Genomic DNA, 26,131 nt, shown 5'->3' with positions numbered 1-26,131 from the left:
CTTCGATACATCTACTAACAGAATTACATAAAAATGTCAGAGAGAATCGATTTTTCCTTTTTAAAACTATTTCTTTCCTATTAATGTAAAATCAAATGTCTTAAAATGTGAGAAAATTCCTTTGATTATTTGTCTCTCTATTAATAGTTTTCCTATGGTGATATTTTTTTTCAAAGTTGAAATATTTATGCAAAGCTTATCTCTTAAGTTTTAAGTCACTGTAAACAATAAGGTTCCTTTCTTCGGCAGTATATCACTGAAGACTAAACAAGTGCCCTTTTAAACAAGCATTAATGCGTTTCTACGTTTCTACAAAATAATTTCATCCAAATATTCTTGACTAAACATTCGTCATCATCAAAGATTTTGTTTAATACTCCTTAAGTCTTACGGAGAAAGCAAGTAGTTTTGTATAATCATGACTATATATATTCTATCGTTCATATTACTATCATTAAAACTATCATTAATTGTGAAGTTATTGATACTCAAAAGATGTTATTTCGTGGCTTCGTCTTCCAAGCAAAAAAAAAAAAAAAAAAAAAAAAAACCTATTTGTCTCCTGTCACATACGGGGGTGATGGTGCCTGTAAAGACATATTTACCTCCAGCTTTACCCAAATCTAAAGTTGCCGGCAAAAATATATTTGCATCCAGTCATACCAGAGTCTGATGTTACCGGTAAAAATATATTTGCATCCAGTCATACCAGAGTCTGATGCTGCCGGTGAAAATATATTTGCATTCAGTCATACCAGAGTCTGATGCTGCCGGTGAAAATATATTTGCATCCAGTCATACCAGTCTGATGCTGCCGGTGAAAATATATTTGCATCCAGTCATACCAGTCTGATGCTGCCGGTGAAAATATATTTGCATCCAGTCATACCAGAGTCTGATGCTGCCGGTGAAAATATATTTGCATCCAGTCATACCAGAGTCTGATGCTGCCGGTGAAAATATATTTGCATCCAGTCATACCAGAGTCTGATGCTGCCGGTGAAAATATATTTGCATCCAGTCATACCAGAGTCTGATGCTGCCGGTGAAAATATATTTGCATCCAGTCATACCAGAGTCTGATGCTGACGGTAAAAATATATTTACATCCAGTCATACCAGAGTCTGATGCTGCCGGTAAAAATATAAGAATATATTTGCATCCAGTCATACCAGAGTCTGATGCTGCCAGTGAGAATATATTTGCATCCAGTCATACCAGAGTCTGATGCTGCTGGTAAAAATATATTTGCATTCAGTCATACCCGAGTCTGATGCTGCTGGTAAAAATATATTTGCATTCAGTCATACCCGAGTCTGATGCTGCTGGTAAAAATATATTTGCATCCAGTCATACCAGAGTCTGATGCTACCGGTAAAAATATATTTGCATCCAGTCATACCAGAGTCTGATGCTGCCGATAAAAATATATTTGCATCCAGTCATACCAGAGTCTGATGCTGCCGGTAAAAATATATTTGCATCCAGTCATACCAGAGGCTGATACTGCTGGTAAAAATATATTTGCATCCAGTCATACCAGAGTCTGATGCTGCCGGTAAAAATATATTTGCATTCAGTCATACCCGAGTCTGATGCTGCTGGTAAAAATATATTTGCATTCAGTCATACCCGAGTCTGATGCTGCTGGTAAAAATATATTTGCATCCAGTCATACCAGAGTCTGATGCTGCCGGTAAAAATATATTTGCATCCAGTCATACCAGAGTCTGATGCTGCTGGTAAAAATATATTTGCATCCAGTCATACCAGAGTCTGATGCTGCCGGTAAAAATATATTTGCATCCAGTCATACCAGAGCCTGATGCTGCCGGTAAAAATATATTTGCAACCAGTCATACCAGAGTCTGATGCTGCTGGTAAAAATATATTTGCATCCAGTCATACCAGTCTGATGCTGCTGTTAAAAATATAATTGCATTCAGTCATACCAGAGTCTGATGCTGCCGGTAAAAATATATTTGCATTCACTCATACCAGAGTCTGATGCTGCCGGTAAAAATATATTTGCATCCAGTCATACCAGAGTCTGATGCTGCCGGTAAAAATATATTTGTATCCAGTCATACCAGAGTCTGATGCTGCTGGTAAAAATATATTTGCATCCAGTCATACCAGAGTCTGATGCTACTGCATCCAGTCATACCAGAGTCTGATGCTACCGGTAAAAATATATTTGTATCCAGTCATACCAGAGTCTGATGCTGCCGGTAAAAATATATTTGCATTCAGTCATACCAAAGTCTGATGCTACCGGTAAAAATATATTTGTATGCAGTCATACCAGAGTCTGATGCTGCCGGTAAAAATATATTTGCATTCAGTCATACCAGAGTCTGATGCTGCCGGTAAAAATATATTTGCATTCAGTCATACCAGAGTCTGATGCTGCCGGTAATAATATATTTGCATCCAGTCATACCAGAGTCTGATGCTACCGGTAAAAATATTTTTGCATCCAGTCATACCAGTCTGATGCTGCTGTTAAAAATATATTTGCATTCAGTCATACCAGAGTCTGATGCTGCCAGTAAAAATATATTTGCATCCAGTCATACCAGAGTCTGATGCTGCCGGTAAAAATATATTTGTATCCAGTCATACCAGAGTCTGATGCTGCCGATAAAAATATATTTGCATTCAGTCATACCAGAGTCTGATGCTGCCGGTAAAAATATATTTGCATTCAGTCATACCAGAGTCTGATGCTGCCGGTAAAAATATATTTGTATCCAGTCATACCAGAGTCTGATGCTGCCGGTAAAAATATATTTGTATCCAGTCATACCAGATTCTGATGCTGCCGGTAAAAATATATTTGCATTCAGTCATACCAGAGTCTGATGCTGCCGATAAAAATATATTTGCATTCAGTCATACCAGAGTCTGATGCTGCCGGTAAAAATATATTTGCATTCAGTCATACCAGAGTCTGATGCTGCCGGTAAAAATATATTTGCATCCAGTCATACCAGAGTCTGATGCTACCGGAAAAAAATATATTTGTATCCAGTCATACCAGAGTCTGATGCTGCCGGTAAAAATATATTTGCATTCAGTCATACCAGAGTCTGATGCTGCCGGTGAAAATATATTTGCATCCAGTCATACCAGAGTCTGATGCTGCCGGTAAAAATATATTTGCATTCAGTCATACCAGAGTCTGATGCTGCCGGTAAAAATATATTTGTATCCAGTCATACCAGATTCTGATGCTGCCGGTAAAAATATATTTGCATTCAGTCATACCAGAGTCTGATGCTGCCGATAAAAATATATTTGCATCCAGTCATACCAGAGTCTGATGCTGCCGGTAAAAATATATTTGCATTCAGTCATACCAGAGTCTGATGCTGCCGATAAAAATATATTTGCATCCAGTCATACCAGAGTCTGATGCTGCCGGTAAAATTATATTTGTATCCAGTCATACCAGATTCTGATGCTGCCGGTAAAAATATATTTGTATCCAGTCATACCAGAGTCTGATGCTGCCGGTAAAAATATATTTGCATTCAGTCATACCAGAGTCTGATGCTGCCGATAAAAATATATTTGCATCCAGTCATACCAGAGTCTGATGCTGCCGGTAAAAATATATTTGCATTCAGTCATACCAGAGTCTGATGCTGCCGGTAAAAATATATTTGTATCCAGTCATACCAGAGTCTGATGCTGCCGGTAAAAATATATTTGCATTCAGTCATACCAGAGTCTGATGCTGCCGATAAAAATATATTTGCATTCAGTCATACCAGAGTCTGATGCTGCCGGTAAAAATATATTTGTATTCAGTCATACCAGATTCTGATGCTGCCGGTAAAAATATATTTGCATTCAGTCATACCAGTCTGATGCTGCTGTTAAAAATATATTTGCATTCAGTCATACCAGAGTCTGATGCTGCCGATAAAAATATATTTGCATCCAGTCATACCAGAGTCTGATGCTGCCGATAAAAATATATTTGCATCCAGTCATACCCGAGTCTGATGCTGCCGGTAAAAATATATTTGCATTCAGTCATACCAGAGTCTGATGCTGCCGGTAAAAATATATTTGCATTCAGTCATACCAGAGTCTGATGCTGCCGGTAAAAATATATTTGCATCCAGTCATACCAGAGTCTGATGCTACCGGTAAAAATATTTTTGCATCCAGTCATACCAGTCTGATGCTGCTGTTAAAAATATATTTGCATTCAGTCATACCAGAGTCTGATGCTGCCAGTAAAAATATATTTGCATCCAGTCATACCAGAGTCTGATGCTACCGGTAAAAATATATTTGTATCCAGTCATACCAGATTCTGATTCTGCCGGTAAAAATATATTTGCAGTCAGTCATACCAGAGTCTGATGCTGCCGATAAAAATATATTTGCATCCAGTCATACCAGAGTCTGATGCTGCCGATAAAAATATATTTGCATTCAGTCATACCAGAGTCTGATGCTGCCGGTAAAAATATATTTGCATTCAGTCATACCAGAGTCTGATGCTGCCGGTAAAAATATATTTGTATCCAGTCATACCAGAGTCTGATGCTGCCGGTAAAAATATATTTGTATCCAGTCATACCAGATTCTGATGCTGCCGTTAAAAATATATTTGCATTCAGTCATACCAGAGTCTGATGCTGCCGATAAAAATATATTTGCATCCAGTCATACCAGAGTCTGATGCTGATGGTAAAAATATTTTTGCATCCAGTCATACCAGTCTGATGCTGCTGTTAAAAATATATTTGCATCCAGTCATACCAGAGTCTGATGCTGCCGATAAAAATATATTTGCATCCAGTCATACCAGAGTCTGATGCTGCCGGTAAAAATATATTTGCATCCAGTCATACCAGAGTCTGATCCTGAGGGTAAAAATATATTTGTATACAGTCATACCAGAGTCTGATGCTGCCGATAAAAATATATTTGCATCCAGTCATACCAGAGTCTGATGCTGCCGGTAAAAATATATTTGCATTCAGTCATACCAGTCTGATGCTGCCGGTAAAAATATATTTGTATCCAGTCATACCAGTCTGATTCTGCCAGTAAAAATATATTTGCATCCAGTCATACCAGAGTCTGATGCTGCCGGTAAAAATATATTTGCATCCAGTCATACCAGAGTCTGATGCTGCCGGTAAAAATATTTTTGCATCCAGTCATACCAGAGTCTGATGCTGCCGATAAAAATATATTTGCATCCAGTCATACCAGAATCTGATGCTGCCGGTAAAAATATTTTTGCATCCAGTCATACCAGATTCTGATGCTGCCGGTAAAAATATATTTGCATCCAGTCATACCAGAGTCTGATGCTGCCGGTAAAAATATATTTGGATTCAGTCATACCAGAGTCTGATGCTGCCGATAAAAATATATTTGCATCCAGTCATACCAGAGTCTGATCCTGACGGTAAAAATATATTTGTATCCAGTCATACCAGTCTGATGCTGCCAGTAAAAATATATTTACATCCAGTCATACCAGAGTCTGATGCTGCCGGTAAAAAAATATTTGCATTCAGTCATACCAGAGTCTGATGCTGCCGGTAAAAATATATTTGCATCCAGTCATACCAGAGTCTGATTCTGCCGGTAAAAATATATTTGTATCCAGTCATACCAGATTCTGATGCTGCCGGTAAAAATATATTTGCATTCAGTCATACCAGAGTCTGATGCTGCCGGTAAAAATATATTTGTATCCAGTCATACCAGAGTCTGATGCTGCCGATAAAAATATATTTGCATCCAGTCATACCAGAGTCTGATGCTGCCGGTAAAAATATATTTGTATCCAGTCATACCAAAGTCTGATGCTGCCGGTAAAAATATATTTGTATCCAGTCATACCAGAGTCTGATGCTGCCGGTAAAAATATATTTGCATTCAGTCATACCAGAGTCTGATGCTGCCAGTAAAAATATATTTGTATCCAGTCATACCAGAGTCTGATGCTGCCGATAAAAATATATTTGCATCCAGTCATACCAGAGTCTGATGCTGCCGGTAAAAATATATTTGCATTCAGTCATACCAGAGTCTGATGCTGCCGGTAAAAATATATTTGCATTCAGTCATACCAGAGTCTGATGCTGCCGGTAAAAATATATTTGCATCCATTCATACCAGAGTCTGATGCTGCCGGTAAAAATATATTTGTATCCAGTCATACCAGAGTCTGATGCTGCCGGTAAAAATATATTTGCATTCAGTCATACCAGAGTCTGATGCTGCCGGTAAAAATTATATTTGCATCCAGTCATACCAGAGTCTGATGCTGCCGGTAAAAATATATTTGCATCCATTTATACCAGAGTCTGATACTGCCGGTAAAATATATTTGTATCCAGTCATACTAGAGTCTGATGCTGGTGGTAAAAATATATTTGCATTCAGTCATACCAGAGTCTGATGTTGCCGGTAAAAATTATATTTGCATCCAGTCATACCAGAGTCTGATGCTGCCGATAAGAATTATATTTGCATCCAGTCATACCAGAGTCTGGTGGTAAAATTATATTTGCATCCAGTCATACCAGAGTCTGATGCTGCCAGTAAAAATATATTTGTATCCAGTCATATCCGAGTCTGATGTTGCCGGTAAAAAAAGTATTTGCATCCAGTCATTCCTGAGTCTTATGTTGCCTGTAACAAGTATTCACATTCAGTCATACGAGAGTCTGATGTTGCTGATAAAATTGTATTTGCATCCAGTCATACCAAAGTCTCATGTTGCCGGTAAAACGTATCTGCATCTAGTCATACTCCAGTCTGATACTGCCGGTAAATATGTATTTTCATCTAGTCATACTAGTCTGATGTTGCCGGTAAAAATGTATTTGCATCCAGTCATACCCGAATCTGATCTTGCTCGTTAAAATGTATTTGCATCTAGTCATTCCAGAGTATGGTGTTGCCGGTAAAACGTAATTGCATCCAGTTAAATCCCAGTCTGATGTTGCTTGTAAAAACATATTTGCAACCAGTCATACAAGAGTCTGATGTTGCTAGTAAAAACGTATTTGCATTAAGTCATACCTGAGTCTGGTGTTGCCGGTAATGTAATCGCATTCAGTCATACAAGAGTCTGATATTGCTAGTTAAAACATATTTGCATTAAGTCATACCCGAGTCTGGTGTTGCCGATAAAATTGTATTTGGATCCGGTCATACGAGAGTCTGATGTTGCCGATAAAATTGTATTTGCATCCAGTCATACGACATCCTGATGTTGCCTGTAAAAATGTATTTGTATAAAGTCATAACTGAGCCTTATTAGAATAGCGCCAACGTTATCCCTGCGTGTCGTAAGAGGCGACTAAAAGGGACGGGACGAGGGGGCTGGGAACCCCCTCTCCTGTAAAAGTATCCTGTGAGACAGCAACAAAGAGATGGAGCTGGGGGGAGAGTGACTGCTCCCCGCACTCTAGTTTTGGGGTGTTTGAATGTGCGTGGATGTAGTACGATAGAGAGTAAAAGATGTGAGATTGGAAGTATGTTTAGAAGTAGAAGGATGGATGTATTAGCCTTGTGTGAGACAAAGATGAAAGGAAAGGGTGAAGTAATATTTGGTGAAATGTCTGGTAGAGTGTCTGGGATTGATAGGGGAAGAGCGAGAGAGGGTGTGGCTTTATTGCTGAGTGAATGGATGACAGGTAAAGTAGTGGAATGGAAGGAGATATCATCTAGGTTAATGTGGGTAAGGGTTAGGTTGGGTAGGGAATGTTGGGCGTTTGTCAGTGCGTATGGGCCAGGTAGTGAGAAAAGTGAAGAAGAGCGGAATGAGTTTTGGAATGAATTAACTGGGTGTGTAGAAGGACTGGTTAGAAGGAATTATGTAGTTGTTATGGGTGACTTAAATGCTAGAGTGGGTGCTGGAGAGGTAGAAGGTGTCATTGGGAAGTATGGCGTACCAGGTGAAAATGAGAGTGGTGAGAGACTGGTAGATATGTGTGTTGAACAAGAGATGGTAATAAGTGCTAGCTTTTTTAAGAAGAAAGATAAAAATAAGTATACATGGGTAAGAGTGGCAAATGGAAGAGTAGTAGAAAGGGCATTAATGGATTATGTGTTGATAACTAAAAGAATGTTTGGAAGATTGAAAGACGTGCACGTGTTTAGGGGTATGGCTAATGGTATGTCTGATCATTTTTTGGTTGAAGGAAAATTGGTAGTAGCAAAAGAGTGGGGGAATAGAGTAGGTGGATGTAAAAGGGAGCTAGTGAGGGTTGAAGAGCTAATAAAACCTGGGGTAAAAAGTAAATATCAGGAAAGGTTGAAAATGGCATATGACGAGGTGAGAGTAAGAGAAACTGGTAATTTAGAGGAGGAGTGGAGGTTAGCAAAAGAAAATTTTGTTGGGATTGCAAGTGATGTATGTGGCAAGAAGGTTGTTGGAGGCAGCATGAGGAAGGGCAGTGAATGGTGGAATGAAGGAGTGAAGGTAAAAGTGGAAGAGAAAAAGAGGGCTTTTGAAGAATGGCTGCAGAGTAATAGTATAGAGAAGTATGAAAAATATAGAGAGAAAAAGGTGGAAGTAAAGCGCAAGGTACGTGAGGCAAAGAGGGCAGCTGACCTGAGGTGGGGTCAGGGACTGGGTCAGTCATATGAAGAGAATAAGAAGAAGTTTTGGAAAGAAGTGAAGAGAGTAAGAAAGGCCGGCACAAGAATGGAAGAGACAGTGAAAGATGGAAATGGAAGGTTGTTAAAAGGAGAGGAGGCAAGGAAAAGGTGGGCGGAATATTTTGAAAGTTTGCTGAATGTTGAGGATGATAGGGAGGCAGAGATAATTGCTGTTCTAGGTGTTGAGGTGCCAGTGATGGGAGATGAGAATGAGAGAGAGATTACAATAGAGGAAGTGAGGAGAGCACTAGATGAAACGAGAGTAGAAAAAGCATCTGGTATGGATGGTGTGAAAGCTGAGATGTTGAAGGAAGGGGGTGTGACTGTAATTGAATGGTTGGTGAGATTGTTTAATGTGTGTTTTGTGTTGTCAATGGTACCAGTAGATTGGGTCTGTGCATGTATTGTACCACTATATAAGGGTAAGGGAGATGTGCATGAGTGTTGTAATTCAAGAGGTATTAGTTTGTTGAGTGTAGTTGGAAAAGTGTATGGTGGAGTACTGATTAATAGGATTAAGGATAAAACAGAGAATGCAATCTGGGAAGTACAGGGGGGTTTTAGAAGAGGTAGGGGTTGAATGAATCAGATTTTTACAGTTAGGCAGATATGCGAGAAATATTTAGCAAAAGGTAAGGAGGTGTATGTTGCGTTTATGGATCTGGAGAAAGCATATGATAGAGTTGATAGGGAAGCAATGTGGAATGTGATGAGGTTATATGGAGTTGGTGGAAGGTTGTTGCAAGCAGTAAAAAGTTTCTACAAAGGTAGTAAACCATGTGTTAGAATAGGAAATGAAGTGAGCGATTGGTTTCCAGTGAGAGTGGGGCTGAGACAGGGATGTGTGATGTCGCCGTGGTTGTTTAACTTGTATGTTGATGGAGTGGTGAGAGAGGTGAATGCTCGAGTGCTTGGACGAGGATTAAAACTGGTAGACGAGAATGATCATGAATGGGAGGTAAATCAGTTGTTGTTTGCGGATGATACTGTACTGGTAGCAGACACAGAAGAGAAGCTTGACCGACTAGTGACAGAATTTGGAAGGGTGTGTGAGAGAAGGAAGTTGAGAGTTAATGTGGGTAAGAGTAATGTTATGAGATGTACGAGAAGGGAAGGTGGTGCAAGGTTGAATGTCATGTTGAATGGAGAGTTACTTGAGGAGGTGGATCAGTTTAAGTACTTGGGGTCTGTTGTTGCAGCAAATGGTGGAGTGGAAGCAGATGTACGTCAGAGAGTGAATGAAGGTTGCAAAGTGTTGGGGGCAGTTAAGGGAGTAGTAAAAAATAGAGGGTTGGGCATGAATGTAAAGAGAGTTCTATATGAGAAAGTGATTGTACCAACTGTGATGTATGGATCGGAGTTGTGGGGAATGACAGAAATTGAATGTGTTTGAGATGAAGTGTCTGAGGAGTATGGCTGGTGTATCTCGAGTAGATAGGGTCAGGAACGAGGTGGTGAGGGTGAGAACGGGTGTAAGAAAGGAGTTAGCGGCTAGAGTGGATATGAATGTGTTGAGGTGGTTTGGCCATGTTGAGAGAATGGAGAATGGCTGTCTGCTAAAGAAGGTGATGAATGCAAGAGTTGATGGGAGAAGTACAAGAGGAAGGCCAAGGTTTGGGTGGATGGATGGTGTGAAGAAAGCTCTGGGTGATAGGAGGATAGATGTGAGAGAGGCAAGAGAGCGTGCTAGAAATAGGAATGAATGGCGAGCGATTGTGATGCAGTTCCGGTAGGCCCTGCTGCTTCCTCCGGTGCCTTAGATGACCGCGGAGGTAGCAGCAGTAGGGGACTCAGCAGTATGAAGCTTCATCTGTGGTGGAAATGTGGGAGGTTGGGCTGTGGCACCCTAGCAGTACCAGCTGAACTCGGCTGAGTCCCTGGTTAGGCTGGAGGAACATAGAGAGTAGAGGTCCCCTTTTTTGTTTTGTTCTTGTTGATGTCGGCTACCCCATAAAAATTGGGGGAAGTGCCTTTGGTATATGGATGGATGTTGCCGGTAAAACGTATTTGCATCCAGTCATACCACAGTCTGATGTTGCCGGAAAAAAAGTATTTGCATCCAGTCATACCAGTCTGATGTTGCCGGTAAAAATGTATTTACATTCAGTCATACCAGAGTCTAATGTTGCCGATAAAATTGTATTTGCATTCAGTTATACCGGAGTCTGATGTTGCTGGTTAAAATATATTTACATCCAGTCATACCTGAGTCTGGTGTTGCCGGTAAAACGTATTTTCATCCAGTCATACGAGAGTCTGATGTTGCCAGTAAAATGTATTTACATCCAGTCAAACCAGTCTGATGTTGCCGGTAAAAATGTATTTGCATCCAGTCATACCAGAGTCTGGTGTTGCCGGTAAAACGTAATTGCATCCAGTCAAACCCCAGTCTGATGTTGCTTGTAAAAACATATTTGCAACCAGCCATACAAGAGTCTGATGTTGCTAGTAAAAACGTATTTGCATGCAGTCATATCCGAGTCTGATGTTGCAGGTAAAAACGTATTTGCATCCAGTCAAACCCCAGTCTGATGTTGCTAGTAAAATCATATTTGCATCCTGCCATACCCGAGTCTGATGTTGCTAGTAAAAACGTATTTGCAACCTGCCATACCCAAATTCTGATGTTGCCTGTAAAAATGTATTTGCAACCAGTCATACGAGAGTCTGATGTTGCAGGTAAAAACGTATATGCTTCAGTCATACAAGTTTGCTGTTGCTAGTAAATATGTATTTGCATCCAGTCATACGCGAGTCAGATGTTACTAGTAAAAACGTATTTGCATTCAGTCATACGAGATTCTGGTGTTGTTAGTAAAATCGTATTTGCATCCAGTTTTGCGAGAGTCTGATGTTGCTAGTAATGTATCTGCATCCAGTCATACGAGAGTCTGATGTTGCTTGTAAAAACGTATTTGCATCCAGTCATACCCGACTATGATGTTGCTAAAAAAGTGAATTTGCCTCTAGCCATACCCGAGTCTGATTTTGCTAGAAAACCGTATTTGCATCCAGTCACACCCTAGTCTGATGATACACATAAAAGCCTAATTGCCTTCAGCTATCCCCCGAGTCAATTGTTGCTAGAAAAAACCTATTTGCCTGCAGCCACACCCGAGTCTAATGTTGCTAGAAAAAACCATTTTGCCTCCAGCCATACCCGAGTCCGATGTTGCCAGTAAAAATTTACTTGCATTCATCCATACTAGTCTGATGTTGCTAGTAAAAACATATTTGCCTCTAGCCATACCCGAGTCTGATGTTGCTAGCAAAAACGTATTTGCATTCAGTCATACCTGAGTCTGATGTTACAGGTAAAAATGTATTTGCCTATACCCATACCCGAGTCTGATGTTGTCTGTAGAAAAGGGTCAATTATTGACTCGTGGAGGAATGAGCACCAGAAGGTTTTGTGACGTTGACGCCACACAGATTATATTAATGCTACATTAAATGGAAGATGGTTCCTTTATGCATTCCCGCTAAATGAAATTCATAAAATGTTGTTTATTCCTTGAAAGTTTAGAGAATCTCAATAAATAAGGTCACTTTTATGTATACTGCATCCTTGAAACCTGATGGAAGGTTTGGAAGTTCGCGGAACGAAAAAAATACTATCTTTTTTTGTGTCAACATTAAGCTTTTACTTTTAATTTGGTTATAATAATGACCTCGGGTTTGCCTGATGCCATTTCGAGAACGGGGGTTGGGCAATAAGATATGCAGATGAAGAACAAAAATATAAATTATTTTTATAAAGTGGTTTCGTTTGTATCTTTACTTTTGTCTTGATAGAAGACGAAGAAAAAGAAGGAGAGAGAGAGAGAGAGAGAGAGAGAGAGAGAGAGAGAGAGAGAGAGAGAGAGAGAGAGAGAGAGAGAGAGGTTGTTGTCTTTCAAGTATATAAATTTAGGTTTTTCTCTTTTCAGGTGTACACAGTCGAGACCAGACTTATCCTCAAGGTAAGTGCGTAGGTTTACATTCTCTAATAAATAAATACATAAATAAGTGAAGAAATCAATAAATATACAAATCAAGCGTTAAAGTTGAATAGAAAAAAAAAAAAAAAAAAAAAAAAAAAAAAAAAAAAAAAAAAAAAAAAAAAAAAAGTAATCATCATAAGGTTGAGAGAATTATAATGTTTCATCGGGCAATGAACAATCAAGTTATAGACGGATAAAAATTATAATATATTTACTGTTTCTTTTCAATTTCAGGTGAAACAATTGAGGAACTTCGGCCCCAAAATGCCTCCAGTAGGTTGGTATTTGCTACACTTCCGTGAATGATATAGAGTATAGTTGTACATGTTTGCATAAGTAACTTTCCAATACTTTCATTACTTTCATCAATCATTATATTTTCCACATTGCCAGATTCGGAATTCCATTCCGGCTTCTGTTCCTGTTCTTACTTGAGGGCACACTCAGGAACACTATTCTGTTTGTTTCCTTATTTCCTTTTCTCACTGGGATATTTTCCCTGTTGGAGCCCCTGGGCTTATAGCATCCTGGTTTTCCAAGTAGAGTTGTAGATTAGCAAGTAATAATAATAATAATAATAATAATAATAATAATAATAATAATAATAATAATAATAATAATAATTCACACTCAAGCAACACTCCCTGACCTAAACACAATGCGTACATTTCTGTTACCTTCGTTCCTCGTGCTCATCCTTCTTTTCGAAACAGCAGCAGCAAAAAAAAAAAAAAAAAAAAAAAAAAAAAAATCAGGTTTATATAAGCTGGATTTGGAAAAAGGGCAGAACTAGATAAAAGAAACACGCAGGACTCTCACCAATAATAGTCCCTGAAAATTCCTTGATAGGCCTATAAAATTTGACATATTTAAATAGACATAGATGATATTGCCTGAATTGAAATTTAATGTGCTATATAAAATATAATTAAATTTACCAGCTCAAAATTACTGGTTTCTTTTCTTTAAGTAATTTTCCTGGATTAGCCATCCGTAGGGTTATCTCCTCTTAGGTATGCTTAGGTATGGCTAGGTTAAGTAAAATTTGGAAATCAAATCGCCTGAAATTACATATAAAATCAGACTATATATCAGTTTAGTGAGATCGGTGTTACTCTATGGACATGAGTCATGGTATGACAATGAAACAATCTCCAATAAATCTAATAGATTTGAGAATAAAGCCCTCAGAAGGATATTGGGAGTTGAATGGCAGGACAGGATTAGAAATGAAACTATAAGAGAGATTACTCGAGTGCCATATGTGGATAAGATCATGATGAAGGATAGATGGAGATGGTCTGAGCATGCTCTTTGCACTCCCCAAGAGAGAGAGAGAGAGAGAGAGAGAGAGAGAGAGAGAGAGAGAGAGAGAGAGAGAGAGAGAGAGAGAGAGAGAGAGTTCACCAAACGTTCAGTTGGGATCCAGAAAGCACTAGAAGGGTTGGAAGACCCAGGCCTACATGGCTGAGGACTATGAAGCGCGAAGTAGGAGATGATGAATGGAGAAGTATTGAATTAAGAGTTCAAGATAGAGACGACTGGCGAAATGTAACCGAGGCCCTTTGCGTCAATATGCGTAGGAGGAGATGATGATGATGAGGTATGCTTTGCACATTCAGACCTCAGATAAATAATTTTCTCTCGGTTTCATTTCATTCAAGTTTATTTGGAATTCGTACTTTGAAGTTTCGTGATGCGTAAGTTTTTCAATAAGGCAAAGTTTTCATGAGTTAAATTTTCCAAAACTATTTTTTATTCACATACGAAAGTGCCTCAGTAAATCCAACGATGCACTACTTTTCCATTCCTTTGTACATTAGCCAATGCAGCTATGTCACTTATATATTCTAGATTTCAACCTTTATATTCCAATGGAGTTTATGATCAATTTGACACACACAGAATCCTAAATGAACATAGAATTATAATAATGAAAAAGATACAGACAAATGCTGGATAAACCACAGAATCTTCTTCGTCTTCGTTTATCTTTTTTTATTTCTATGTGGATTCCCAGTTTCCTAGTAGCTGTTTTACACCCATCTTCTAAGAATTCAAATCTATAAATAGTTTTGGCAACTATTTATTTCCAGTCTGACTTCTTTCCTGACCAATTACGTTGGCTTGGGATCGGGATGAGTGTCCGGGATAGATACTAATGAATACTTAATAATAAACGCATTTTGACATCAGTGCTTTTAAGAGCATACTGAAGAATTACATATTTGTGAAACACTTTTGAGTTCGAGTATTTACATCAGCAGTAACCCATTACGATGAATATAATATCCGACATCCCTGCTTGAATAAACTGATTTTAGTGCTGATTCACACCCAATTAACAAAAAGGCTCTAATTAATCAAGCTTATTTTATAGTTCACATCTAATATTCACGCTTCATAACCCCCTGGATCATAAATCTCAAACGGTGATGACCTGGATATCATCATCATCATTATTATTATTGTTATTATTATTATTATTATTATTATTATTATTATTATTACTAGCCAAGCTACAACCCTAGTTGGAAAAGCAAGATAGTATAAGCCCTAGGGCTCTAACAGGGAAAAATAGCTCAGTGAGGAAAGGAAATAAGGAAATAAATAAATGATCAGAACAAATCAACAATAAATCATTCTACAAACAGTAACACCGTCAAAACAGATATGTCATATATAAACTATAAAAAGACTTATGTAAGCCTGTTCAACATAAATATATTTGTGGAAACTTTGTACTTTTGAAGTTCTACTAATTCAACTACCCGATTAGGAAGATCATTCCACAACTTGGTCAAACCTGGAATAAAACTTCTAGAATACTGTGTAGTACTGAGCCTCGTGATGGAGAAGGACTGGCTATTAGAATTAACTGCCTGCCTAGTATTACGAACAGGATGGAATTGTCCAGGAAGATCTGAATGTAAAGGATGGTCAGAATTATGAAAAATCTTATGCAACATGCATAATGAACTAATTGAACAACGGTGCCAAAGATCAATATCTAGATCAGTAATAAGAAATCTAATACACCGTAAGTTTCTGTTCAACAAATTACGATGAGAATCAGCAGTTAAAGATCAGACAGGAGAACACTACTCAAAACAAGGTAGAATGAAAGAATTAAAACACTTCTTCAGAATAGATTGATCACCGAAAATCTTGAAAAACTTTGTCAATAAGCCAATTTTTTGTGCAATTGAAGAAGACACAGACCTAATGTGTTTCTCAAATGTAAATTTCCATGTCGATAATCACACCTAAAATTTTAAGAGTCATACAAAGTTAAAGAAACATTATCAATACTGAGATCCAGATGTTGAGGAGCCACTGTCCTTGACCTACTTACAATCATAGTTTTAGTTTTGTTAGGATTCAACTTCATACCCCGTAATTTGCACCATGCACTAATTTTAGCTAGATCTCTATTAAGCAATTCAGCAACCTCAGATCCACATTCAGGTGATGGAATTGATGCAAAGAGAGTAGCATCATCTGCATATGCAACAAGCTTGTTTTCAAGGCCAAACCACATGTCATGTGTATATAGTATGAAAAGTAATGGACCAAGAACACTGCCCTGTATAACACCAGATATCACATTCCTATAATCACTATGGTGCCCATCAACAACAAATCTTTGAGATTTATTACTTAAAAAATTAATAATAATGTTAAGAAACGACCTACCCACTCCCAACTGTTTGAGTTTGAAAACAAGGGCCTCATGATTAACACAGTCAAAGGCAGCACTAAAATCAAGGCCAATCATACGAACTTCCTGACCACAATCAAGGGATTTCTGTACAGCATTGGAGATTGTAAGAAGGACATCACATGCTCCAAGGCCTTTACGAAAACCAAATTGCAAAGAAGGGAATAGATAATTACCTTCAGCAAACCTATTAAGACATTTTGCCAGAAGACGTTCAAAAACTTTAATAATATCGAAGTTATGGAAATTGGGCGGTAATCAGTGGGACTTGAGCTACTACAAACACATTTACATAGAGGAGTAACATTACCAATTCTCCAACAAGTGCTAAAAGCTCCTCTTCTTGCTAACTTCCGCAAAATAACAGATAACTTTGGAGCTAAGAAATCTGCAATCTTTGTAAAAAATCAAAGGAAAAATACCATTTGGGTCTACACCTCCATAAGCATCAAGGTCCATCAACAGAGCTTTAATTTCACGAGAACGAAAAGCTAAACTAGTTAGTTTAGCCTCAGGAAAACCGGAATGAGGAAGTTCAAGTTTTTCATTACTCTGTTTACTGTAAAAAACATCAGCCAAAAGGGTTGCCTTTTCCTTTGGACAGTGAGTGAAACAGCCATCTGGTTTAAGTAAAGGAGAAACTGTTGCATCTACACCAAAGATTAAACCACCCTTTATGGTCCTGAGTTGTACCAGAAAGGGTTTCTTTTATGGTTAAATTGTATTCCTTTTCAGTTGAAGCATAAACTCTCTGAGCAAAAGCTCCAAGCTGAGTATAGTTATACCAGGTCAAATCTGATCTGTTACCCTTCCAAAGATGATAGGCCTCCTGCTTCTCCAAATAAGCACGTGTACAATTATCATTGAAACACGGTTTTTCCTTCACTCGGTACCCTAGCACACGAGAAGGGATAAGCCTATCAATTATGTTAACTAGATTCTCATTCAAAGGGACAACAGGATCAACACTACTATATAAGTGTGACTAATTCAAGCACAAACGATCATGCAAAATCCCATTCCAGTCTGCTTGAGATTTCATATAAATTTTACAAGAGTATGATACATCAGGGACAGGCTGCTCAGTCTTCACTACTAATGAAATCAAGGCATGATCAGATGTCCCGACTGGAGAACCAACCTTAAGTGTTATAACTACTCATCCGCTTCTGTTCTAGGCGTTTTCCAGAGATACTAGAGTCTTCCATGCTTTTCCTAATTTTCTCGTTTTTATATCACCTCAAATCCTAATATCAACCAGTGAAGTTATTCTTTTGTCTAAAATTTAGAATACTTCCATTTTTCAAACATACATGCTATTATTATTTTATTTTTGTTATAGCCAATAGACACTATACCATCAGCATCCTCAATTATTCCAAGTTCATTTTACAATTCGCTTTTAATCCAACAAACTTTTATTATTATTATTATTACTATTATTATTACTATTATTATTACTATCCAAGCTACAACCCTAGTTGGAAAAGCAAGATGCTATAAGCCCAGGGGCTCCAATAGGGAAAAATAGCCCAGTGAGGAAAGGAAATAAGGAAATAAATAAATGAAGAGAACAAATTAACAATAAATCGTTCTAAAAAAAGTAACAACGTCAAAACAGACATGTCACATATGAACTATAAACATAAAAAACAAATATGTCATAAATAAACTATAAAAAGACTCATGTCCGCCTGGTCAACAAAAAAGCATTTGCTCCAACTTTGAACTTTTGAAGTTCTACTGATTCAACTACCCGATTAGGAAGATCATTCCACAACTTGGTAACAGCTGGAATAAAACTTCTAGAGTACTGCGTAGTATTGAGCCTCATGATGGAGGCCTGGCTATTAGAATTAACTGCCTGCCGAGTATTACGAACAGGATAGAATTGTCCGGGGAGATCTGAATGTAAAGGATGGTCAGAGTTATGAAAAATCTTGTGCAACATGCATAATGAACTAATTGAACGACGGTGCCAGAGATTAATATCTAGATCAGGAATAAGAAATTTAATAGAACGTAAGTTTCTGTCCAACAAATTACGATGAGAATCAGCAGCTGAACACCAGACAGGAGAACAATACTCAAAATAAGGTAGAATGAAAGAATTAAAACACTTCTTCAGAATAGATTGATCACCGAAAATCTTGAAAGACTTTCTCAATAAGCCTATTTTTTGTGCAATTGAAGAAGACACAGACCTTATATGTTTCTCAAAAGTAAATTTGCTGTCGAGAATCACACCTAAAATTTTGAAAGAATCATACAAATTTAAAGAAACATTATCAATACTGAGATCCGGATGTTGAGGAGCCACTTTCCTTGACCATGCACTAATTCTAGCTAAATCTCTATTAAGGGATTCACCAACCCCAGATCTACATTCAGGGGATGGAATTGATGCAAAGAGAGTAGCATCATCTGCATATGCAACAAGCGTGTTTTCTAGGCCAAACCACATGTCATGTGTATATAGTATGAAAACTAATGGGCCAAGAACAGTACCCTGTGGAACACCGGATATCACATTCCTATAATCAATATGGTGCCCATCAACAACAACTCTTTGAGATCTATTACTTAAAAAATCAATATAATGCTAAGAAACGACCTACCCACTCCCAACTGTTTGAGTTTGAAAACAAGGGCCTCATGATTAACACAGTCAAAGGCAGCACTAAAATCAAGGCCAATCATACGAACTTCCTGACCACAATCAAGGGATTTCAGTACAGTATTGGAGATTGTAAGAAGGGCATCACATGCTCCAAGGCCTTTACGAAAACCAAATTGCAAACTGGGGAGTAGATGATTATCTTCAGCAAACCTATTAAGACGTTTTGCCAGAAGACGTTCAAAAACTTTAGATAATATGGGAGTTATGGAAATTGGGCGGTAATCAGTGGGACTTGAGCTACCACAAACACATTTACATAGAGGAGTAACATTACCAATTCTCCAACAAGTGCTAAAAGCTCCTCTTCTTGCTAACTTGCGCAAAATAACAGATAACTTTGGAGCTAAAAAATCTGCTGTCTTTATAAAAAACAAAGCAAAAATACTATTTGGGTCTACACCTCCATAAGCATCAAGGTCCACCAACAGAGCTTTAATCTCACGAGATCGAAAAGCTAAACTAGTTAGTTTAGCCTCAGGAAAACAGGAGTGAGGAAGTTCAAGTTTTTCATTACTCTGTTTACTGTCAAAAACATCAGCCAAAAGGAATGCCTTCCACATATACTGTTTATTTATTTCAATATCTCATCATTTTGTCCTTAATCCAAAGTGATATTGTCATATGCCACGCTCACCTTAGACTCCCTAGCTCATAAACACAATCACTGTCTAACAACAAATTAACTTTCATTGTTAAAACTTATAACTACTATCTTTCAAAGGACCCCCAGTCACAGTCCAACCAGCACCAGCATCTTCAGTCACAGTCCAACCAGCACTAGAGACAACCACATCAGCAGTTTCCTCAAGCACATCAACACTAGACTTGACTACAACAAGAGGGCTTCCTACTACTAGCATATCGTCAACGCAGACAACCACGCCAATAGCACCTCAAGCCACCAGCACACCAGTGCCAGAAACTACCAAAACATCAGATTCTTCAACCACTAGCTCACAAGCAGCAACAACAACTACTTCAGTGTTTTCTTCAAGCACATCAACACTAGACACGACTACAACAGCAGGGCTTCCTACTACTAGCATATCGACAACACAAACAACCACGCCAATAGGACCTCAAGCCACCAGCACACCAGTACCAGAAACTACCACAACATCAGATTCTCCAACCACTACCTCACAAGTAGCAACAACAACTACTTCAGAGGTTTCTTCCAGCACATCAACCCTAGACACGACTACAACAACAGGGCTTCCTACTACTAGTATATCGACAACTCAGACAACCACGCCAATAGGATCACAAACCACCAGCACACCAGTACCAGAAACTACCACAACATCAGATTCTCCAACCACTAGCTCACAAGCAGCAACAACAACTACTGCAGCAGTTTCATCAAGCACATCAACCCTAGACACGACTACAACAACAGGGCTTCCTACTACTAGTATATCGACAACTCAGACAACCACGCCAATAGGATCACAAACCACCAGCACACCAGTACCAGAAACTACCACAACATCAGATTCTCCAACCACTAGCTCACAAGCAGCAACAACAACTACTGCAGCAGTTTCTTCAAGCACATCAACACTAGACACGACTACAACAACAGGGTTTCCTACTACTAGCATATCGACAACGATGACAACCACGCCAATAGGACCTATTGCCACCAGCACACCAGTACCAGAAACTACCACAACATCAGGTTCTCCAACCACTAGCTCACAAGCAGGAACAACAACTACTGCAGCAGTTTCTTCAAGCACATCAACACTAGACACGACTACAACAACAGGGCTTCCTACTACTAGCATATCGACAACACAGACAACTATGACAATAGGACCTAAAGCCACCAGCACACCAGTACCAGAAACTACCACATCATCAGATTCTCCAACCACTACCTCACAAGTAGCAACGACAACTACTTCAGCAGTTTCATCAAGCACATCAACCCTAGACACGACTACAACAACAGGGCTTCCTACTACTAGTATATCGACAACTCAGACAACCACGCCAATAGGATCACAAACCACCAGCACACCAGTACCAGAAACTACCACAACATCAGATTCTCCAACCACTAGCTCACAAGCAGCAACAACAACTACTGCAGCAGTTTCATCAAGCACATCAACCCTAGACACGACTACAACAACAGGGCTTCCTACTACTAGTATATCGACAACTCAGACAACCACGCCAATAGGATCACAAACCACCAGCACACCAGTACCAGAAACTACCACAACATCAGATTCTCCAACCACTAGCTCACAAGCAGCAACAACAACTACTGCAGCAGTTTCATCAAGCACATCAACCCTAGACACGACTACAACAACAGGGCTTCCTACTACTAGTATATCGACAACTCAGACAACCACGCCAATAGGATCACAAACCACCAGCACACCAGTACCAGAAACTACCACAACATCAGATTCTCCAACCACTAGCTCACAAGCAGCAACAACAACTACTGCAGCAGTTTCATCAAGCACATCAACCCTAGACACGACTACAACAACAGGGCTTCCTACTACTAGTATATCGACAACTCAGACAACCACGCCAATAGGATCACAAACCACCAGCACACCAGTACCAGAAACTACCACAATATCAGATTCTCCAACCACTAGCTCACAAGCAGCAACAACAACTACTGCAGCAGTTTCATCAAGCACATCAACCCTAGACACGACTACAACAACAGGGCTTCCTACTACTAGTATATCGACAACTCAGACAACCACGCCAATAGGATCACAAACCACCAGCACACCAGTACCAGAAACTACCACAACATCAGATTCTCCAACCACTAGCTCAAAAGCAGCAACAACAACTACTGCAGCATTTTCTTCAAGCACATCAACACTAGACACGACTACAACAACAGGGTTTCCTACTACTAGCATATCGACAACGCAGACAACTACGACAATAGGACCTAAAGCCACCAGCACACCAGTACCAGAAACTACCACAACATCAGGTTCTCCAACCACTAGCTCACAAGCAGCAACAACAACTACTGCAGCAGTTTCTTCAAGCACATCAACACTAGACACGACTACAACAACAGGGCTTCCTACTACTAGCATATCGACAACACAGACAACTACGACAATAGGACCTATTGCCACCAGCACACCAGTACCAGAAACTACCACAACATCAGATTCTCCAACCACTACCTCACAAGTAGCAACGACAACTACTTCAGAGGTTTCTTCCAGCACATCAACCCTAGACACGACTACAACAACAGGGCTTCCTACTACTAGTATATCGACAACTCAGACAACCACGCCAATAGGATCACAAACCACCAGCACACCAGTACCAGAAACTACCACAACATCAGATTCTCCAACCACAAGCTCACAAGCAGCAACAACAACTACTTCAGAGGTTTCTTCCAGCACATCAACCCTAGACACGACTACAACAACAGGGCTTCCTACTACTAGTATATCGACAACTCAGACAACCACACCAATAGGATCACAAACCACCAGCACATCAGTACCAGAAACTACCACAACATCAGATTCTCCAACCACTAGCTCACAAGCAGCAACAACAACTACTGCAGCAGTTTCATCAAGCACATCAACCCTAGACACGACTACAACAACAGGGCTTCCTACTACTATTATATCGACAACTCAGACAACCACGCCAATAGGATCACAAACCACCAGCACACCAGTACCAGAAACTACCACAACATCAGATTCTCCAAACACTAGCTCAAAAGCAGCAACAACAACTACTGCAGCATTTTCTTCAAGCACATCAACACTAGACACGACTACAACAACAGGGTTTCCTACTACTAGCATATCGACAACGCAGACAACTACGACAATAGGACCTAAAGCCACCAGCACACCAGTACCAGAAACTACCACAACATCAGGTTCTCCAACCACTAGCTCACAAGCAGCAACAACAACTACTGCAGCAGTTTCTTCAAGCACATCAACACTAGACACGACTACAACAACAGGGTTTCCTACTACTAGCATATCGACAACGCAGACAACTACGACAATAGGACCTAAAGCCACCAGCACACCAGTACCAGAAACTACCACAACATCAGGTTCTCCAACCACTAGCTCACAAGCAGCAACAACAACTACTGCAGTAGTTTCTTCAAGCACATCAACACTAGACACGACTACAACAACAGGGCTTCCTACTACTAGCATATCGACAACACAGACAACTACGACAATAGGACCTATTGCCACCAGCACACCAGTACCAGAAACTACCACAACATCAGGTTCTCCAACCACTAGCTCACAAGCAGCAACAACAACTACTGCAGCAGTTTCTTCAAGCACATCAACACTAGACACGACTACAACAACAGGGCTTCCTACTACTAGCATATCGACAACACAGACAACTACGACAATAGGACCTATTGCCACCAGCACACCAGTACCAGAAACTACCACAACATCAGATTCTCCAACCACTACCTCACAAGTAGCAACGACAACTACTTCAGAGGTTTCTTCCAGTACATCAACCCTAGACACGACTACAACAACAGGGCTTCCTACTACTAGTATATCGACAACTCAGACAACCACGCCAATAGGATCACAAACCACCAGCACACCAGTACCAGAAACTACCACAACATCAGGTTCTCCAACCACTAGCTCAAAAGCAGCAACAACAACTACTGCAGCAGTTTCTTCAAGCACATCAACACTAGACACGACTACAACAACAGGGCTTCCTACTACTAGCATATCGACAACACAGACAACTACGACAATAGGACCTCAAGCCACCAGCACACCAGTACCAGAAACTACCACAACATCAGATTCTCCAACCACTAGCTCACAAGTAGCGACGACAACCACATCAGCGGTTTCTTCAAGCACATCATCTCTAGAAGCCACTACATCAGCAGTGATTCCTTTAACTAGCTCATCGACAACTCTGACCACCACACCAAGAGTCCCTCAAACCACAACAGCAGCTCCTACAAATGCTCCCATACCCATTGTCATCATTGGCCCTCCACCCGCAACAGCAGCGCCTACAGTTATTCCTATAACAAGCCCATCGACAACTCTGACCACCACACCAAGAGTCCCTGAAGCCCCAACAGCAGCTCCTACAAAAGCTCCCAACCCCTTCGTCATCATTGGTTAAACTTTCTGTATAGCAAAGTCTGCCGCTAGAATCAATTTTTCCTTCTATTTCTATCCCTTGCATCTACTTCCCCTAGTCCCACCTTACCCATATCCCTCCTTACCCAATCTATCCATTCTTATATCTCGAGTCTTTCTTTTTCCAGTAATGATATTCCAGCAATCACTCTCTCACCATCCTCATTTCGGTTCTCTTCAAAAGTCCCTCCTCTTTACTCTAAGTGCCCATGTCTCTGCCCCACATAATAGCACTTGACTGATAACTGTATTCTGAATCTTCACTTTAAGCATTAAAGGTCTTTTCTCATTCAAGGGACAACAGGATCAACACTACTATATAATTGTGACCAATTCAAGCACATAAGATCATGCAAAATCCCATTCCAGTCTGCTTGAGATTTCATATACATTTTACATGAGTATGATACATCAGGGACAGACTGCTCAGTCTTCACTACTAATGAAATCAAGGCATGATCAGATGTCTCGACTGGAGAACCAACCTTACTTGTTATAACTACTCATCCACTTCTGTTCTAGGCGTTTTCCAGAGATACTAGAGTCTTCCATGCTTTTCCTAATTTTCTCGTTTTTATATCACCTTGAATCCTAACACCAACTAGTGAAGTTATTCTCTTGTCTAAAAAATTAGAATACTTCCATTTTTCAACCATACATACTATTATTTGTTTCTTCATATTCCAAGCTTCTGCTCATCTTCCGAACTTCAAAGCCAGTCTCTGTAGCTTTTCTTTGTTATAGCCAATAGACACTATACCATCAGCATCCTCAATTATTCTAAGTTCATTTAACAATTCGTTTTTAATCCAACAAACTTTTATCCACATATACTGTATATTCATTTTACTCTCTCATCTTTTTTTAAAAATCAAAGTGATATTATCATATGCCACGCTCACCTTAGACTCCCTAGCTCATAAACACAATCACTGTCTAAAATTAAATTAACTTTCATTGTTAAAACTTATAACTACTATCTTCCAAAGGACCCCCAGTCACAGTCCAACCAGCACCAGCACCTTCTGTCACAGTTCAACCAGTACTAGAGACAACCACATCAGCAGTTTCCTCAAACACATCAACACTAGACACCACTACAAATGCAGGGCTTCCTACTACTAGCATATCGACAACCACAGCAATAGCACCTCAAGCCACCAGCACACCAGTACCAGAAACTACCGCAACATCCAATTCTCCAACCACTAGCTCACAAGTAGCAACGACAACTACTTCAGCGGTTTCTTCAAGCACAACATCTCTAGAAGCAACTACATCCGCAGTGATTCCTATAACTAACACATCAACTACTCTGACCACTACAACAATAGGTCCTAAAGCCACAACAGCAGCTCCTACAAATGCTCCCATATCCATTATCATCATTGGCCCTCCACCCACAACAGCAGCTCCTACAGTGATTCCTATAACTAGCACACCAACAACTCTGACCACCACACCAATAGTCCCTCAAGCCACAACAGCAGCTCCTACAAATGCTCCCATATCCATTATCATCATTGGCCTAAAACCCGCAACAGCAGCTCCTACAGTGATTCCTAAAACGAGCACATCAACAACTCGGACCACCACACCAATAGTCCCTCAAGCCACAACAGTAGCTCCTACTAATGGTCCCTTACCCTTCATCTTCATTGGTTAAACTTCTGTATGGCAGAGTCTGCCGCTAGAGTCAACTTTTTCCTTCGATTTCTGTTCCTTGCATCTACTTCCCGTAGTCCCACCTTACCCAATCTATCCATTCTTATATCTCGAGTCTACCTTTTTTCCAGTAATGATATTCCAGCAATCACACTCTCACCATCCTCATTTCGGTTCTCTTCAAAAGTCCCTCCTCTTTACTCTAGTGCCCATGTCTCTGCCCCACATAATAGC

The 26,131-nt window shown here is 39.7% G+C and overlaps 1 protein-coding gene across 1 annotated transcript in view; it reads left to right on the top strand.

Moving 5' to 3' along the window:
• LOC137641280 (pneumococcal serine-rich repeat protein-like) overlaps nucleotides 1–25,898 on the top strand; it is an 80,913-nt gene extending 55,015 nt beyond the window's left edge. The window contains exons 21-25 of the mRNA XM_068373709.1: nucleotides 6,475–6,585; nucleotides 12,583–12,615; nucleotides 12,871–12,909; nucleotides 19,759–24,210; nucleotides 25,222–25,898. Coding sequence (XP_068229810.1) covers nucleotides 6,475–6,585; nucleotides 12,583–12,615; nucleotides 12,871–12,909; nucleotides 19,759–24,210; nucleotides 25,222–25,898 — 5,312 coding nt within the window. The remainder of the gene's footprint in view (nucleotides 1–6,474; nucleotides 6,586–12,582; nucleotides 12,616–12,870; nucleotides 12,910–19,758; nucleotides 24,211–25,221) is intronic.
• Nucleotides 25,899–26,131: the final 233 nt, after the last annotated feature.

The sequence above is a fragment of the Palaemon carinicauda genome, chromosome 5 (assembly GCF_036898095.1).
Source record: "Palaemon carinicauda isolate YSFRI2023 chromosome 5, ASM3689809v2, whole genome shotgun sequence".
In the NCBI taxonomy this organism is placed as follows: Eukaryota; Metazoa; Arthropoda; class Malacostraca; order Decapoda; family Palaemonidae; genus Palaemon; species Palaemon carinicauda.
This window is presented reverse-complemented; position numbering and strand designations above follow the sequence as displayed.